Source organism: Salvia miltiorrhiza, chromosome 2, assembly GCF_028751815.1.
Source record: "Salvia miltiorrhiza cultivar Shanhuang (shh) chromosome 2, IMPLAD_Smil_shh, whole genome shotgun sequence".
In the NCBI taxonomy this organism is placed as follows: Eukaryota; Viridiplantae; Streptophyta; class Magnoliopsida; order Lamiales; family Lamiaceae; genus Salvia; species Salvia miltiorrhiza.
The window spans coordinates 66,931,884-66,951,512 of NC_080388.1; the positions used below are offsets into that span (position 1 = coordinate 66,931,884).

The 19,629-nt window shown below is 31.9% G+C and overlaps 2 protein-coding genes and 1 pseudogene across 2 annotated transcripts; all 3 read right to left on the bottom strand.

Annotated features, from left to right (window-relative positions):
* Nucleotides 1–2,859: 2,859 nt before the first annotated feature.
* Nucleotides 2,860–5,500, bottom strand: LOC131013202 (putative wall-associated receptor kinase-like 11; annotated as a pseudogene).
* A 233-nt stretch (nt 5,501–5,733) lies between these two features.
* Nucleotides 5,734–6,174, bottom strand: LOC131009906 (wall-associated receptor kinase-like 10). The gene has a single exon (XM_057937307.1). It carries the CDS (start codon nt 6,172–6,174, stop codon nt 5,734–5,736), a length of 441 nt encoding a protein of 146 aa, XP_057793290.1.
* Nucleotides 6,175–8,832: 2,658 nt separating this feature from the next.
* LOC131013203 (wall-associated receptor kinase-like 8) lies at nt 8,833–17,549 on the bottom strand. Its single transcript, XM_057941268.1, has 4 exons — nt 16,905–17,549; nt 12,068–12,439; nt 10,780–10,950; nt 8,833–10,220 (listed from the first exon to the last, which is right to left on the bottom strand). Exons 1-4 carry the CDS (start codon nt 17,485–17,487, stop codon nt 9,031–9,033), a joined length of 2,316 nt encoding a protein of 771 aa, XP_057797251.1. The 5' UTR covers nt 17,488–17,549; the 3' UTR covers nt 8,833–9,030.
* Between the last annotated feature and the right edge of the window lie 2,080 nt (nt 17,550–19,629).

A 19,629-nucleotide genomic window follows, 5' to 3' on the forward strand; every position in this document is an offset into this window, starting at 1 on the left:
TTATCATTATTATAGAGAACACTCTTCTGCTATACAAATGACGCTAACACCATATAGTTCTACAAATGACACTGTATGAAAATAACACTAACACTATCATAGCTATTTTTCTTAATAAACGACACTTTTATTATATTTAAAAATGACACTATTTTTCTTAGTAAATGTCACTATTTTAATATATCTAAAAAATATTTCATTGCAATATTTCCTTAATTTTCTCAAATTCTTTTCTCAATCGTATAACTCATCAATATAGAATGTGGCAGACATGCTCATCACGGTTTGTAGAAAGCCGTGCTCCAATTCATCATCATTTTTTTTTTTCATTTTTACATGATTACATCTAGGGGTGGGACGGTACGGTATACCTTATTAAATCGTCCATACCTTATGCCTTACCTTTACCTCCGGTATGGAGAAAATTCATACATTTACCTACGGTATACCTTAGTTCGGTATACCTTAAGTACGGTATGGAGAATATACAAAACCTTTACCGTACCTTTATTTCGGTATACCTTACTGAATTTCGATATACCGTACTTTCACGGTATACCGCACTTTAACGGTATACCAAAATAATCGGTATTACCGAAATCGAAAAAATTCAATACAGTAAAAAATTGATAACTTATTTATTTAAAACATGTTTAGATAATGAATAATATTTAACAAATATAATAATGACATAATAATTAAAATATATCACAAATAAACAAAAAGTAATACATTTATTATTAATGATATCAATGTAAAGTTATATGAGACTTAGTAAGTTAGATGTAATCTAAGTTATAATATAATATCAATATTAATTATAAGTATGCTATTATATACATAGATGTTACACGTTAGATGTATAATTTATTGTAAAACAATAATCTTAGTTATATAATATAGAATATTATATTATAACTGTGTTATGATATCAATATAAATAATTCAGTTATATTAAATTATATAACTTACATACTATATTATATTTTATTCATTTTTATATCATTTGATGATATTTATATTCGCATACTTGTATGCATTCATGTAATATATAATAAATTATATAGATGTTATAAGTTACATATAATTTATATGTTAGACGTAATATTATTTATAATATAATACTAATATTATAACTATGCTATTATATATGTAACTAATATAAGTTAGATGTATAATCTATTGTAAAACAATAATTTTAGTTATATATTACAACTATACTATAATATCAAAATAAACAATTTTATATTATTGTATGACTTATACTATATACTACTATATTTTATTTGTTTTTGTATCATTTGGTGATATTTATAAATTCATGTACAATTGTATATATTTACATAATATAGATTATATACATCATTTTATAAAATTTATAAATATTTTTCAAAATATAAACATAAAAATATATATTATATATTTTAAAACTATAGATTTTGATACGATATATACCGCGATTTTCGGTATACCAATATATACGGACAACTGCGGTAAGGTATTGTACCTTATTACCGGTATATACCAAATATTAAGGTATACTAGAATAAGGTATGATACCGCATCACCGGTATATACAATAATATTCGGTATACCAGTAATACGATATCATACTGTGTTCCGGCATATACATTTAATACGGTATTTATTGATTTTTTCGGTATATACCGCGGTATCGATATACACCGATATACCCCGGTATCTGGAAAATCCATACCTTTACCTTACCGTAAATCTTCGGTACGGTATCAACTTTACCAGAAAAATCGGTATACCTTAAATTCGGTATTTTCCGGTATTTTACGGTACGGCATGGCCGGTATACCGAGTTTTCGGTATATTTTTCCAGCCCTACATCCACTTTTTTTTTTTATTACTCCCTCCGTCCACGAATTAAAGCCCTACTTGCACTTAAATTTTTGTCTACCAATTAAAGCCCTATTGTGCTTTATGTATCTTTTTACTCTTCTTCTTTTCCTATATTTACTACCCTTTGCCACTAATGGACCCACCTTACAACAACTTTATCATTTTTATATTTTATATTTATTACACTTTATCACTAGTGGACCCACCACACAACACCTTTAACACTTTAGTCAACTACTTTATCACTTTAGTCAACTACCCTTATATTTCATCTACAACACCTTTTTTAGCTTTCTTAGTCTCCGTGCCCACCCTCAAACGGGGCTTTAATTCGTGGACGGAGGGAGTATTATTGTTAGTAAGTTTGAAGATAATCATAATCATTAAATTTTCCGAATTAAAAAAGAGAAATGTGCAGATGATCCAAGATTTCCTCTCATCTTCCTGGGAGAACAGACACCAAGAATGGCTACTGACTATACCCACCAATTGCCGAAGAAATCCCCGAATATCTCAGTAGAGGAGACACTTCAAAATTTAGTAGAAATTGACATCATTGAATCCCATATTGAGGGACTACAGTCAGCCCAGTTCCTACTCCCCAAGATCCTCGCCGACAAGATACACAAACATAGAGAGAGAAATGGGACGGTGGCTGACTTTAAAATAGGTCTGGCGTCGGTTGGCGACTTCTCTCCTCCGGGAAGGGAGCGCCGCCGCTGCTGTTCTTGTGTGTTGGTGGCGCGGAGCCCCTGAGAACAGAGAGAGAAGAGATGGCGGCGCCTCGCCGTCGATCTGAGAGGAGAGGAGAGAGAGGGGTTAGCGAGGGAGATGGAGGACAGTCAGTCGGCGGCCCTTCGCCGGAGAAGGAGCCACGGCGAAGAAGCATTGAGAGAAAAGGCAGGAAATGAACAAAAGAGAAGGGAGAGAAAAAAAAAGCTGATGTTAGATTTTTTTTTTATAATTTAAGCGGGTTCGGGTCAGGGGATTTGGGCAGGGTACAACACGAGTGTATGGTACACTCGATTGTACGTGAGATTTTGTGCTAATAAAATAATAAAAGGAAAGAAGAACTGCATTTTATCCCAATATACAAACTAGTTAGTACCAATGGAAATATTAATTTTTTCTATACATGGTTCTCATCGTCACACAAGATAGAAAATGAAAATCATTTTAAATTATAAAAAAACATAAAATAGACATTAATAACATCAAACTCCTTCAGACATTAAGAATTGTGGATCTGATGATGAGGTATGAATCGTATGATCACTAATCGTCCATGTGTACTCAGTGTCGGAAAACATCATGTACTTGGCTTCTGCTTCTTCAAGTACATCATCAACAATCGAAGGTTTTTGAGATATCTTCAAACATTCTAATTTTGTGGCCACTTCCTTCATGGTTGGCCTAAATTTCCCTTTAACATTCAAGCATCTTCTTGCAAGCCTCGCAACTGCAATCACCTCTTCCTTTGCAGCTTCCTCGGAAACATGAGTATCTAAAATGGCATCAAGGTTGTCTGCTTCCATGTATGCTAGAAAATGTGCAGCTAAATTTCTTCCCATTTCTGCTCTTTCCAAAGAAATTGGTCGTTCTCCAGTTAGAAGTTCAAGAAGAACTACTCCAAAGCTGTAGACGTCGCTCTTTTCTGTATACTAACTAGTTTGGTAATATTCTGGATCCAAATATCCAAATGTCCCTTTAACCAATGTGGTGAAATGGGTCTGATCTACTTGAATAAGTTTGGAAATTCCAAAATCTGATACTTTGACAACATACTTTTCATCTAAAAGGATATTAGTGGACTTGATGTCTCTATGATAAATGGGTATAGAAGACGCAAAGTGTAAGTAAGCCAATGCCCCTGCTACGTCAGCAGCTATTTTTAGACGCATGTTCCATGTAAGTGGATATTCAATTTTTGGATCATGAATGAAATCAAATAGGGTTCCATTTGGTAAAAACTCATACACAAGTTGAGAACTCTCAGTGGCCAAACAACATCCTAATAATCTCACCACATTCTTATGATTGATTTGTGATAATATCACAACCTCGTTTATGAATTGCTCCACTTGATTTTCATCAACCTCTTTTAGTTTCTTTATTGCCACAATTGTGCCATCGGATAACATACCTTTGTACACTACGCCTTGGCCTCCCCGTCCACAAATGCGGCTTTCATTGAAGTGATCAGTGGCTTTCTCCAACTCTTTTGCAGTGAAAAGTTTGGTATTCCCAAATGTTCCTTCACTTGTTTGATGTTGCAAAAGAAAAAGTTGTTTGAAGAGATCTTCTTTGCGCTTTTTAATTTTTTTCTTCTCAAACACCTTATGCATTCGAAAACATAGTAATACAAGTACTAGAAGTCCCAATGCAGATCCCAGACCTGTGTGCAAAAGTTATACTCATCACATCATAATATATGAACTAATGATCGATGCTTAAAATTTTCAAAATTTAATTTTATTCTTGTGTATCATATGTGCAAGATGACAATATATCTACACGTAAAATCTTAGTGCATAAAATTTACCTATTAAAACAATTTTGATGACGTTGGATGATGGCGAGACTGTGCAGCCCGTGCCGTTTTTCATTCCATCACCATGATACCCTCTTGAACACGTACACTTAAAAGAGCCGGGAAGATTCTTGCAATGAGAATGTGGAGCACATGGACTTTCATCACATTCATTAATATCTGCTCCACAAACAATACAATAACGACGCTCATCAATTACGTGTTCATCCCGTTTCACAATAGGCTCTCTTTTTGTAATTTTCCTCTTCATCTTCCTTTAAATTAACTTTTGCAAATCTATACCAAATCTTTATAATTACTGAGCTTCCTAATTTTTCAGACAATCAAAAGGATGACATGGATGCCAACATGGTCTAAAAGTGATAACAAAGGTGATGTATGATGACCAGCTTGGGGCAACGTCATTCCATATGCAATTAAAACTCCAAAGTGAGCTTCGAGTAGAAATTTTCTTCATCTATAGAACAATATAATTAATTACACAGAGAAAGACATTGTCTAGCTTAGACCATTTTAGTCCACATTGGCGTTCATTCATTTTTTCGATCATCAAAATAAGTGTGAAGCTAAATTGCAAATATTAAAAAGGATTGGTATTTATTTACAAACGTTCGAAAGTGATCTAAATATTATAAGATGAGTATAAGTTGGAGATTTATTTTGCAGTTAACAAAAAATTTACTAATTATAAACAATAAATGTGAGAAGCTTCCAACCTTGACAGGCAACGTATGGATTGCCGATATATCCTTTGGAGCATTTGCAGAGGTATCCCTCAACCTCAGATCCAAAATCCACACAATCAGTGTTAGCTTTACATGCAAAAGTAGAATTCCTTGGTGTGTGGGAGCAGTTGTGGTTGCCGGCCCTCCAGTCCAAACGCACCACCATCTCATCATTATTTATGAAATCAGTCGAGTTTTGCTTAAGGATGGAGTAGTTAAAGGAATAACCGGAGCCGCTTGGGCTTCCTTTCTCCCTTAGAAAAGCCCTTTCACTTTTCCAGCTTTTACTTAAGTCGGTTGAAGCCGCGCTAAGGGTCGAGGCACACCTGTGAGATCAACACTAAAGTTAGTGGTTATTTCCAGTTATTAAAATTGACGAATAAACACATTTCAATTGGTTTCAAACCAGTAGGTTTAGTGCGTGTAGTCCTAAAAAAGAATCCAATTACTAAAATTAGTAACAAAAATTTATGATTACCTTTGGGAATGGGTGAGCGGCAACAGCCATCTCCACCAGAGTTCCTGTCGCCGTTTTTGGGGAAGGAGCCAGATGAACCGTGGTCATCGAAACATATGCCTATGCAGCCGTCAGCGGAAAGTTTGGTTGCCTTGGCCTTTATATATGGACGCCGTCAGAGCATCATCGCAGCCGATAGCGATAAGCCAGTTGTATTCCGACAACGTATATTGGGTATCCCACAATGAAATCCCCCAGCCATCGGTCCACGTCATGTTTCCTGAAGATGTATGATAGCAAACTCCGTACAGCAGGTAGGGGTACTTGATCCGGATATAGGCCGGGTTATCAACTCTTATTTCAACCACTTCTATCTTCAGATTAATAATGTTGAGGTACGGTTTGGGAGGTGTGGTAGAAGTGTTGCAAGTGACGTTAAAGGATGCCTCCAGAAAGCAACCCGACCCGACTCCAAATGGATATGGAATCAGTACGTTTCCACACCGGTTAGGGCAACCGGTTGATGCTAGTGGAAGAAGAAGGAAGAAGATGAAGTGCAGAAGACAACTCATTTCATGAATTTTAATTAATGCCAACTCAAGAGTAGTATGCTAATTTATACATACATCCCAATTTCGAAACATATATTTATAACAAGGATCAAAGTAATGAATTATCATTGTGCAGTATATTTTAGTGTTTCAAATATATTATATTTGATCATCTCCTGCTCATTTAAATATTTATGATTATGTATCGCCATCATTGGTAAGTTTCTGCGAAAGTAATTAATATACCAGTACTAATGTGTATAAACTAATAAACTTGTTATTAGAGTATAAAAAAGAAAACATAATAACATGGTACAACATGAAAGTTGATCCCACAAAATGTACTCTAAAATTTTAAACATGTTATAAAGAGAATCCTTTTTTTTAGGATGGTGCGTGTTTGTGGACTGAGTCCAACAGCAAGAAGGGCACCAATAGTTGGAATAAATTACCAACTTGGGAAGACGAGGATAGATGGAATCTAACGTCTTATAATAAATAATCCAGCGTGCTGATCGATTCATTATTTTAGGTTCGAATCTTTTACCCATAAACCATATTGCTTCTTTTAATACAGAAAATATGAATTTCAAACAACCAATAATGTTATTCCAATAGAAGACGACATGAGGTAAACATGTTTAATTTTCTGATACTGTGAGGAGTGATGGAATCTTACATCTTCCAAGAAAACAATACAATAAATGAGCTGTCTAATGTGTATATAGAATTTGAAGTACTGGTCCATGCGTTCTGCTAGCTAGATTCATTTTGGTTCAAATCTTTTACCCGAAAATGTAGAAATTAAAGTGATCCATGTGCTCTAATTCATTCATTTTGTTCGAATCTTTGACCCAATAACCACTTTGGTTCCTTACATTTTTTTTTATCATCTTCTTCTAGCTGAATCCATTATGCAAACGCTATTTACACTATAATTCTATAAATAGAATATGGCCTACACCAAAAAAAAATTGTTGCGCCCGCCCTTAGTTTGAATCCACTAACATAACATCTTCTACACCATTATAGATTGTCGCCATGTGTCCATGTATAAAATTCGAGCACATAGACATCACCTATAGTTCCATTCTCAAGTAAAGATATAAATTTTTTTCATGTGAAAATATGTACAAATGTATAGGTTCTTCACCAAACATAAACCCTAAAAAGATTGAGAAACAAAATCAAGAAAAACTAAAAAATGAACCTAGAAAAATTTTAAAATAAAAACAAGAAAGTGAAAAAACGATCTACATAAATTAAAATATAAAACTCAAAAGGCTATAAATAGAAACCCAAAAAATTGAAAATGATAATAAAAAAATTAAAAGATTAAATAATGTTAGAGTAGATGGAATTATCAGATACAGGCGATTTGTTAAAATGAATTTCTTTCTTACTTCATATAATATTTTTTGTTAGACTATGATCCCATATTCTTTAGTTTCTAGCATTATATTCCTATTTCTACTAAAGATAGTTTGCACAAATAAATCAAAATTCAATCTTGTAAAATGTAAATAAATTCCGCATCATGTTCAGTCATGTACTCTTTTTCTTCAATTTTTGGCTTTTTAATCCTACTCCTACTAGCCCGGCTCCAACAAACCAAAGAGAAAAATGAAAAGGACGAGATTGGATGGAAATTTAGTTACTTGAATTTTATTTTTCAAGTTCTCATTTTAGATTCCTTTTTTGTTTCCAAAACACTCCAAATAAGTTTTTTTCCTCTTTAAATTACTTATTTCTTTCCCCTAGTAAAAAAGAGGATATTATTATTCCTCATTGGATTCAATAGGAAGAATGCGAAATTATGAAATTATCTTTTTTAAAAAATTAAAATTTAGATATATTTTATTTTTCATAATAAAAGAGAACATATCTTTTAATTTAATTTTGGGTCAGTCTTATCGGGCTTAAAGCTATTTAATTTTGGGTTAATCCAAAGGGTAATTGAGCTATTTGGTTATGGGACATTTGGACTAAAATTTTTAGAACATAAGTATAACTCTTTCATTCGTCATTCGGGCTAACCTATTTTTGATGTAATTAAGACGACATCCTTACTAAAAACCAATAATAAGTCCAAGTCGGAAGAATTTATGTAGTGACATGGAAATTTTAAGCAACTAAATCTGAAAGTAAACTAATTAAAGATCAAACTGTGATTTAGTTTTGGAGAATAATAAGTAAAATCATTTACAACATAAGAGTACTATACGGTCCATAGCAATCTATAAGGTATCAGCTGCATTGAGATAGAGATGTTAAATATTGAGGAAAATTCGTTTTTATTCAGGAATTATCCCCACGCCAAAAAATGCAGAGTGAGATTTTATAATGCGTACGAGCAGGAATTCTGATACTGTGATTTTATTGCTAAAATTAACCACGCAATGATTAGAATCTACCTTTTCAATTTGTATGTGTGTGTATATAAATGAAACATTATTCTATACATTTATACATAGTTAACCAATCAATTTAGGTGCATTATTCTACTTGGTTGATAATTCGTAGAAGAGAATGGCTTCCCAGAAGTTGATTATTTTAGTCGCCATCTTCTTGCTTGTCGCAACAGGTACTTTTCTCTCTCTCTCTCTCTAATATTGACATGTTAATTTGGGACTTGATTGTCGCTCGGCGCACCAAAGGAAATGCATGACCAACAAAGACTGCAAAATTGAAGAGTGCATAGAAGGATTTTGCCGCTGCATTTTTCTTCAACAGCAAGTCAGTGATGCTTCGGATACATCTCCAGATCTTTCAAAGAAACAACTAAGGTTACAAAACAACATAAGAGGATAAATGAAGCAACATTAATACGTTACACCTACTGCTGCGAAGAGTCATAAATAGACATGAAAAAAAAAGTCACACTGTTACAATCATTAATGGATGACTATCCGATGAAGATGATATTTCACTTCTTCCACTAAATGTCCATACGTATTCAGCGTCTGAAGTGATTATAGCCTTTATTTCACATCCACTTGCTTCTTCAGATTCATCTTCACCACCAGATGAAGACATCTGTGCAATATTGCTATAACTGTCTAATGTTATAGCCACATCTTTCATGGTTGGCCTCATTCTCCCCTCCAAATTCAAGCATCTTTGAGCAAGCCTTGCAACCGCGATGATCTCTTCCTTAAGGCCTTGCTCCAGGACTAAAGGATCCAAGATGGCGCCCAGATTTCTTTCTTCCATTGATGCAAGAAACCGCATTGCTAGGCTTTTCTCGCCTTGGAATGCCGGCCTTTGTCCTGTCAAAAGTTCGACAAGAACTACTCCAAAACTATAAACGTCGCTCTTGTCAGTAAACTGGCCAGTTTGGAAATACTCTGGATCTATATACCCAATTGTCCCTTTAACCAATGTGGTTAGGTGAGTTTTGTCTTCTTCAACCGACTTAGAAGTTCCAAAATCGGACACCTTGACAACATATTTTTCGCCTAGGAGGATATTGCTAGACTTAATATCTCTATGATAGATAGGAATGGAAGATGAATTGTGTAGGTAGGCCAATGCCCCGGCTATATCTGCTGCAATTTTCAAACGCATGCTCCATGAAATCGGAAATAGATTCTCATGATCATGAATGAGATTATTGAGAGTGCCATTAGGTGCGAATTCGTAGACTAGTAGAGGAACCTCATCTTCCAAGCAACATCCCAACAATTTAACCACATTTCGATGATCAACTTGTGATAGTATCACAATCTCATTTATGAACTGCTCCAACTCATCCTCAGTTACCGGCTTTGATCTTTTTATTGCAACAATTTTACCATCGGACAACATTCCTTTGTACACTGTACCTTGCCCTCCTTGTCCAAGAATCCGACTTTCGTTGAAGTGATCAGTGGCTTTCTCCAACTCCGTTGCACGAAAATGCTTGGTTTTTCGAATTGTGCCTTCGTTTGTTTTTTGTTCCAAAAGAAGGCCACCGTTTTGCTTAAACAACTTTTCTTTGCGCATTTTCTCTTTTCTCTTTAGGAATACCTTGTACAACCAAGACCAGATAAACATAAGCAGTAGAAATCCAATTCCAGAGCTTAGACCTGCATGTGCTTATAACAATTAGCATCTTAGAAAGGGGCTCTCTATTTACAACATCACTTTTAAATTGTTAAACAGAAAAATGGGATCTTTCTAATTTGTGTACATACAACATCCATCCAATTTCATTCTAGCTAAATTGACGTCACATAGATTAATATCAACCAACATGGAGCGAGTATACCTTATGTTCTAAAAATTTCCCTAATTAACGTACAAATCATGTATGTCACATCAATCTGATGTAGTCAGAAAATTGGGTCGAGTAGCCCATTGTGTCAATTAAAAGGTCATGTATTTTTTTTTTTGTGCAAGAATTTAAAATCGAAAAATGATTAGAAGTCATGTTAATAGATGCAATTAACCCTCTCAAAATAAATAAAATTAACTAGACCTAAATTTTATTGAATTGCACATAAGATGACTTTTCATATATATTTGTGCATGTCACGCGTATATGTATAATCATGACGCCATATTCCAGTTCAAGTTGTACTAATTAAATAAAATAAGAGACAAGACTTATCCAAATTCTCCAGCTTAGGGCTGGAAAGTTCTTACCTACTCGGAGTCCGATATTTTTGGATGTTTGTAGCTTTATGCAACCAACACTGTCTAACCTTCCGTCGCCATAATACCCTTCTTTACAGGAGCAGTCAAAAGAGCCGGGTGTATTGATGCAAACAGAATTTGCTTGACATTTCATAGAGTTATTAGCACATTCATCAATATCTGCACCATAAATAATAGACGAAATTCTCCTTTATTAGTTCAAAATATATACTTTAGAAACAAGTAGAGATACTCTCCATTATTGAATTTAGAATTTATGGTATCTAAAGCTAGAAAGAATACTTCAAACAAAATAAAAGAAGAAAAACATACTACAATTTTCATTTTGTGAAGATATTTTGGAAAGAAAATCTATGCCATACAATACTTGCACCATATTTTGTCATTCCATGACAAAGCGCAATTTAGTTGATAAGACGCTCTACCTTAATTATAGGTAGAGGGTTTAGTCACTTAAATTATCTGAGTAAGGGTGCGTGGAATTCTAAAAGAAATACCACAACAAAACTTTAACACAAAAACTTGTGCACAACTGTTGCCTTTGTGCACTTGGGATCCTGTATCCCAACTTAATTGGTGTCTCACTATATATTTTTAAAATTATTTCTTTAATTTTTTGCTTCAATTTCAATATATTGTGATTTTTTTCAATTTTATTCTTTATTTAATAAGTTTAAAAGATATTTATTGATTTTATTATTTCAAATTTATGGCAAATAAAATTTTAAATTTTCATTTCTGTAGTAAATGTTAATTAGGATTTATTACATAAGTACTTTTTATTATATATAATATTTTTTAAATAATGAAATTAATAGTGGAACATGGATGATGAGACACAAAGTTGGGACTGAGGATCCCTGCACACTATGTGCATGGAGAACAACAATTAAGAAATATATTATATTAAAATAGTAATTAATTAAATATACTTTGATTTCAATTAGCAAATAATTAATATTTAATAAGTGTACATATATTAATCACAATTAGCTAGAATTTACTAATCTTTAATTAAGATTTATTAAAAAATAATTAGGATTAGATTAAGGTGGAATGCACGGAAGTGTGGCTCAACTTTATAATAAGAAAAATGATGATGAAGACATGTATTAAATATAATTTTTAAATATTATTATTGTGTAAAAAATATATTTATTTTGGCAAATAATACGCGAACGTACGTATATATGAATAAAAAGAACAGTTCTGATGCATTTAATCTATATTTATTACAACAAAAAGCAAAAAAAACAAAAATACAAAATGTACCAACCTTTGCATCCTGGATATAGGTAAGGATTTCCTTGAAATCCTTGGCGGCAAAGGCAGTGGTATCCTTGAATGGTAGCATCCACACATTCAGTATTGTTTTGACACGCATAAGTAGAGTTCCGTTGTGCTTGGCTGCAATTCTCCGCCCCAATCCTCCAATCCAGCCGAATCACCGGTGGCGGCGTATTTGTGGGGCCCCATTCAAAGTTTAGATACTCTCTGCTACTATTAAGGTAGGATAATTGATATGAAAAGTTGGAGTTATCGCTGATGACCTTCTCCTCCACAAACGCGTAGCTGCATGGGAAAAGCTTCGTATCACGCCGCCATTCTTGACGTAAGTCGATGAACTTTGCTCCAAGGTAGCTCAGCCCTTCAGAGTGAACATATTTTCTGGTCTCATTACCAAATAAAAGAAAGAAAAAAAAAGGTTCACATGCTAAATTACTGTCTAATCTGTGTAACTTGACTGCAATAGAATCTCTATAACATAAATATAATTCTTTCAAGAAATATGTAAACTATATATTGAAAAATCACCATGTTAGATTAAAATTGTAAATTATGCACTATCTTAACACAATATTCCAATTTTTTTTTAACATCCTAATTAAAGATACAATATAAGATTAATTTCTTCGGTCAATCAAGGCTGACGCATAATTTTCCTATGTGGACACGGTTCTCGATTACGAAATTTTGGAAGGGAAATTATATCGAGCCATAATTATGGCTGCCGTAATACCCTTAACATTATATGGAAAACATTTGGGACTAAAATGTCCCAAAACTATTTTTGGATATGTTTTCTTAATTATCAATTATTCTTCATTCTATAATTAGATTTAAATATCTAACCAATTATATAATCTTCTTTTAAGCATGTTGATCTTAAAATTCTTCATTACAATTTACAACATTAATTAATTTAGAGATGGCGGTTTACTTTTAAATTTTTTTTATTTTCTCTATCATTCTTTATCTTAAATATATTTTTTCTTATTTTCGCAACATTGTATTTTGAGAAAAACTATATATAATATACATCTTAAATGACACATGAAAATACATTTAATTTAAAATATAAATTATATAAATATAATTTAAAATGAATAAGTTAGTTTCATTTAATGTTTTTAACATAGTAAAAAAAACAAAAGTTGATTTTTGTCATTTACTTGACACCACAAATCGTGGCCTTTTCAACTTTTCTATCTCTCCTTTTTATTCTTTTTTCTTTCCCATATTGAATTATTTCTTAGTTTTGATTTATGAACTGTGCAATACATTTATATACTTATTTATTTACTTTCAAAAATGTTTTAATTTTAATATTAAATTATCCAAATAATTCTATAAATTTATTTCTTTATTATTATTCTTGAAGAAAATGAAATAAAAATAAATAAATTTTGATGATATATACGGAGTATCATATAAGTATAAATATGTTACAGAATATAAAAAAAATCTTAAAATGAAATTAATGAAATATAGATGATGTTGATGATCATGACATAAAGTAAGTTAATTTTTTAATTATTTTTTATTGATCTTCCAAAAAATTGCTTTTATGTTTATCCATATTTCTCTACATATTTCTTTGAAATTGAAACTGAAATTATAGTTAATTACAATTGCAGTTTAGGCGAGAAAATAGTTTTGCTATGATTAAATATTTTACATAAATAAGATCAAATTACAAATTCGACTTGATCCTCAAACTTTAGTTAGATACTTCCATGTTCGTAGATAGCTTGGCATATTGGAATTGAATTGTTGAAATTTACTTTGAATAGATATAGGAATATTTAATAAAATAATGTGATTTTAAATTTAAAAAAAAACTTATATTTATTACGTTCATAAGATATAAGAAAAGAGAAATAAAAAATAATATATTCGAATGATATTTAATAAAATAAATTAAATATACAAAAAACTTGAAAAAATAAAACTTCTAAAAGGAATTGATCTAAAACCTATCAAATATTAGTTTAACTCGTTGTCATCTTACCTCCTCGTTACATGCAATCCTAAATAGAAAAAACAAAGCATTTTACATGTCAACTTATATATAATTCTCTGTTACACTCTTATCATGCTCTAATCTTTTCTCGAGTAAAACTACATCTTCTTAACACTCTTATTACATATTTTTCAAGTACCTCGTATTTAATTATGGCAAATTAACTAGCCTATTTTCAACCTTTTTTTTAAGATTGATAGCCTATTTCCATCCTTATGTAGGTTCTACTTCTACCACTAAAAACTTATTTATAGTTTCATTAAATTTGAAATATCTTCTTTATGTAATTGAACTAGAATTTGCATCCCGTGCAATGCACGGGAAAATATTTTTTATTTTTTAAATTTATATAAAAATTAATACTAATTTAATTATCATACTCATAAATATAATAAAATTTAATTTTAACTAAATATATTTGAATTGAATATTAAAAAATTTAAAAATAATAAGAATTTACAATTATAAAATTTGATATTATGAAAGCAAAAAAAGTTAAAAAAAATACTAATAAAAAATTAAAAATATATTTTTTTTTCAAAAAGATGAGAAATGCGAGAGAAAATTATAAAATTTTAATATTTAAACAAATTTAATTTTTACATTTTAAATCAAATATTTATATAAAACTCTTATCGTGATCTTTAATTTGATATGCATATTAAATATTTTATAATTAATCGAATTTCACAATTTTGGTAAGAAATAAAACAACAAATAAGAAGTTAAAGAGATGAAAAATAAAAAGAAAAATATAGTTTAAACATAAACCTTTAATTTTATTATAACTAATTTTTATTTGATTTTATTTTATAACAACATATTAGTAGTTTATTTGTTCAGTTGACCGTGGATTGTATAAATTCATTTGAATGGTTTTTTTGTCTAATTAATTAATAGATAATAGATTTGGTTTAATTAGTGAACGTGGGATTGTATAAATTCATTTTAATGGTTTTTTGTCTAATTAATTAATAGATAACAGATTTGGTTTAATTAGTGAACGTGTGAAATGAATGGGACGTGAATAATATATTTATAACCTTCATATTAAAAGTATTTTCAAAATTGCCATTGAAAACAATTTCAAATTGATTTGAAATCAATTTAAAATTGAAAACTCCATTTTTAATATAGTATAGATATTTTGAGTGAGCTTTAATAAAATGAAATGCAAGCCAAAATGAGTATTTATATTATTTTCTAGAACTTAATATTTATCAACCATATAAAAAATTGAGTAAATATGTTAAGTTGAAACGAATGGCATTATATAGTCCTTGTCTTATATATATATATATAATCATTATTACTTTGAACATACATACAGGATAGCAGGAAAATTTATATCACAATTTAGAATTTTGTACTTAAATACTAATAAAAGTTTAATTTAATTTGTTTCATATCGACTCGACTCGATCCTCTAACTTTAGGTACTGATTTACTTCGTACCTACAAACAATATGAAGAATCTTTATATTTATAGAATAACGCATTTTAAAGATATAATGTAAGATATTTAATTCAAATATATTTAGTTAAAATTAATTTTTTTTTTTTTTTATCAATGATAAGTTTTGCTTAAGTTGAACCATGCATATTTCACATTAAATAATTAAGGGTTAATAGTGTTTTATGTCCCGAACTTTCACAATTTTCCATTTTATGTCTTGAACTTTCATTTTCTCCTAAAAAGTCCCAAACTTTCAACTTTTTCTATAAAATGTCCTGCTATACAAAATTTAATGACAGAAAGTTAAATTATCTCGGAGGATGAAATATTTTGAAAATCTCCATTGTTGAAAAAATATATTAGGAACCACTGTTGGTGGAAAATATTGAAAGTTCAGGATTTTTTGTTATCTTTCCATCATCGAATTTTGTATAGCGGGACATTTTATGAAAAAAGTTGAAAGTTTGGGACATTTTATAGAAAATGGTGAAAATTCGGGACATAAAACGCTATTAACCCAATAATTAATGAGCTAAAATTGTGATATTTGAAGAAATAATTAAAATAATTCGGCAATGAAATTGACATTGTTGGCTAACAAAAGTCAAGCTTTCAAGTTAAAACCTAAAAATATGAACTTTAAAATCGTGGCTTCATTTTATTAAAAAAATAAAAAATCGTGGCTTAATTTATATATATATATTCGTGGCTTAACAGTTAATACCCCTTTAAAATAAAATCAAGTTAGCAATCAACAAATAAATCAATATATATATAACATATATAAGGAAATAATCGTTAGTTATTAATGGTAGAGAATATATATATAGGGGTAATATTGTAAGATGATAAATCCATAATTAAAAATCATTAAATATATAATTATAACAAATACAAATTTACTATTCTAACCTGTTATGGCAGCCATAATTAAGGCCATTTAGCACTACCCATTTTGGAATAAGGAATTGTTGGCGGAAAAAATCATGATATTTGGAAATAGTTACAAATTCGACATAGCGATTAAATATCTATTTCATTTAAGACCACAAGTTATGTTCCGACATCGTATCCCCAAATTTCAATGTGCATATTTGATATTTCAATTGTTTTATTTCAACATCCCTCAATTTACGATTTTTACGCACGGCACGACTAAGTTAATTTTGGTTGTTTTGTTTCGACATATAATTTTCAACACAGACTGTCAAAAACATTGACGTACTTCATTTTGTTTTCACTTTGATCAAAGATTTTATGCAATTAACTCAATAAAAAATAACTAAAGCAATAAATTTTAGAAAATTATATTTCGTAGAACAAGGGCAGTGAAATGAAATTGAGAATGAGTACCTCTGGGAATAGGGGTCCGACAACAGCCATTGCCGGGCGAGTAACCATTAGCATCATTAGGGCAAAAGCCGAGACCGCCGTAATCACGACGGTTCACACAGTAGGAAGCGCAGCCGCCGCCGAATGTCCTGTTGCCACCCATCCCCAGCACCATATCATCGCAGCCGATGGCGGTGAGCCAGTTCTCTTCCGAAAACGTATACCAACTCCCCTCCAAATGAATTCCAAACCAGTAATCTTCCGAGCTCGAAACCAGCTTGCCTACGCTATCGTAGCAAGCGATGTTCAGCACGTTCGGCGACCGGACCCGGATCTCAAATTCCTTAATTTCGACGAGTTCGAGATTCACGTTAGAAGAAGGAGTTTTAATGTAGGGTTTCGTAGAATCCGCAGAAGTATTGCACAAGATGTTGAAAGACGGGTCGAGGGAGCAATCCGACCCGATTCCGAATGGGAACGGAATCGGTATATCCCCGCACGAATCCGGGCATCCGGATTTGGCTACTGAATTGGAGAATGCTGCGAGTGGGAGAAGGAGATGAGAGAAGAAGATGAAGTGGATGAACCAGAGTTGAGCAAACATTTGTATTTTGGCCACCCAAAAACTCGGCTAATACTAATTAATTACTAATAATCTCGTATTTCAACAAGTATATATAGATAGGTAATTTATTTATTTAGTTGACAACCATGGTCTGTAAAGCTGTACTTTCAACATTACGTCGGCTATACGGTGCAGTGGAACAAGGAAAATTCTCATGGACCGCATAGTACAATTTTGTCAGTTGCAGCTATAAAGGCTAATTGCCCCTAAATACATTACATTTCCCCATTTTTTGGAATTGCACATCACCTTTAAAATCCGCCTCATAATACATAACCTTTTTTTTTCTTCTGAAATTGCACATGGTCAATCAACCACCAACCGGAAAAATAACATGGATGCCGGAAACGCCACATATACACGCCGAAAAAAAATTAATTAATGTAGCAGTCATGTAGGAAATTATAATTTTTTTTGCTATTAAATTCGAATTTCCAGAATATAGAATTAAGGTATTAATTTCTCAAATCTCCAATTTTCCCCTAAATTCCCTAATTTTGCAATTTCCCCCATTTTACAATTGCCCTAGCGTTCAGACTTGAATTTCGATCTGCTTCACATTGCCCTAGCTCCAGCGATTACACCAACACCAAGAGAGGCTCCAGCTTCGGCGATTACACTTGCTCTAGCGATTACACCAACACGAACCGACAGCGAAGGCTCCGGCACACGCGACGAACCGGCGACCAAGGCTCTGGCTCACGGGACGAACGAGGCAGGGAGACGAACGTGTCGCTGTTGATTTAACTTAGATTGCGATCTTTCCCTTAACATCAGCTGCTAATTTGGATAGATTCCACGAACTCAGTTAAAGCGAACAAGCAGGCCAATTGAATTATTCATTGTGCATTTGGCATGGGTTGCTTTCTTTATTCAGGGCCTACTGTGCTGAAAATTTAGTTGATATAATCCTTTTTTGGCTGGTTTAAATGCATTTATTGTTGTTGTGTTGTTGATTATGGTAGAACTTCAGGGCTGATGGGAAATTGTTGTTTTCGTGAGATCTAGTGATGGAAGGTTGCGATCAGCGATGTCAGGAGGCTAACCATCGGGTTCAGCGCAAGCCGATAAAGATATGTTCGTTCGACAATTTGTTGCGAATGGGGAAATTGTAAAACTAGGGGATTTAGGGAAAAATTAGGGATTTGAGAAATTAATGTCTTAATTCTATATTCTGAAAATTCGAATTTAATAGCAAAAAAAAAATTATAATTTCCTACATGGCTGCCACATCAATTAATTTTTTTTTCCGACGTGTATATGTGGCGTTTCCGGCATCCACGTCATTTTTCCGGTTGGTGGTTGGTTGACCATGTGCAATTCCAGAAGAAAAAGAAAGGTTATGTATTATGAGGCGGATTTTAAAGGTGATGTGCAATTCCAGAAAATGGAGAAAGCTAATGTATTTAGGGGCAATTACCTCCAGATATTAATAGAGGAATGAGCCGCCGCACTCGGTGCGGACGGCTGCACCTTCCGGATCTCTTTTATTATAAATTTATTATGAAAAAAATATATCTAAATTTTAATTTTCTAAAAAAGATAATTTCATAATTTCACATTCTTCCTATTCACTCCAATAAGGAATAATAATATCCTCTTTTTTTTATAGGGGAAAGAAATAAGTAATTTAAAGGGGAACATTTGATTATCCTTTTTTTCATAATAAATTTACAATTAAAGATAACATACCCTTAGTATAATTAAATTTTATTATTAAACTCTAAGTATAAATTATTAAATTCTAATTATGAGATAATTAAAACTAATCAATATATAAAACTGACATTACATTAACTGTCCAATAATGACACAATTTTAATGACATCAAGAGACCTGTCACAAAATTTGTTACACCTATACATATATCTATATACTTTTCCTATATATAAAAATGTAAGTGAATTGTTTTACTTACCAAAATTGATAAATCCTCAAATATAACTATATTTTATGACATGCTTTTAATCTCTTGGAGGCTAGGGTTGTCCTCGATGCACGTTTAAATCTTAGTTGCTCCGAAATTTGGAGAAGATATTTCTTCAAGTTTATCCATACCTTTACCTTATCTGTTAACTGCCTTTCTTAGGGCTATGCCCAATCCAACTTAGGGGGATATGC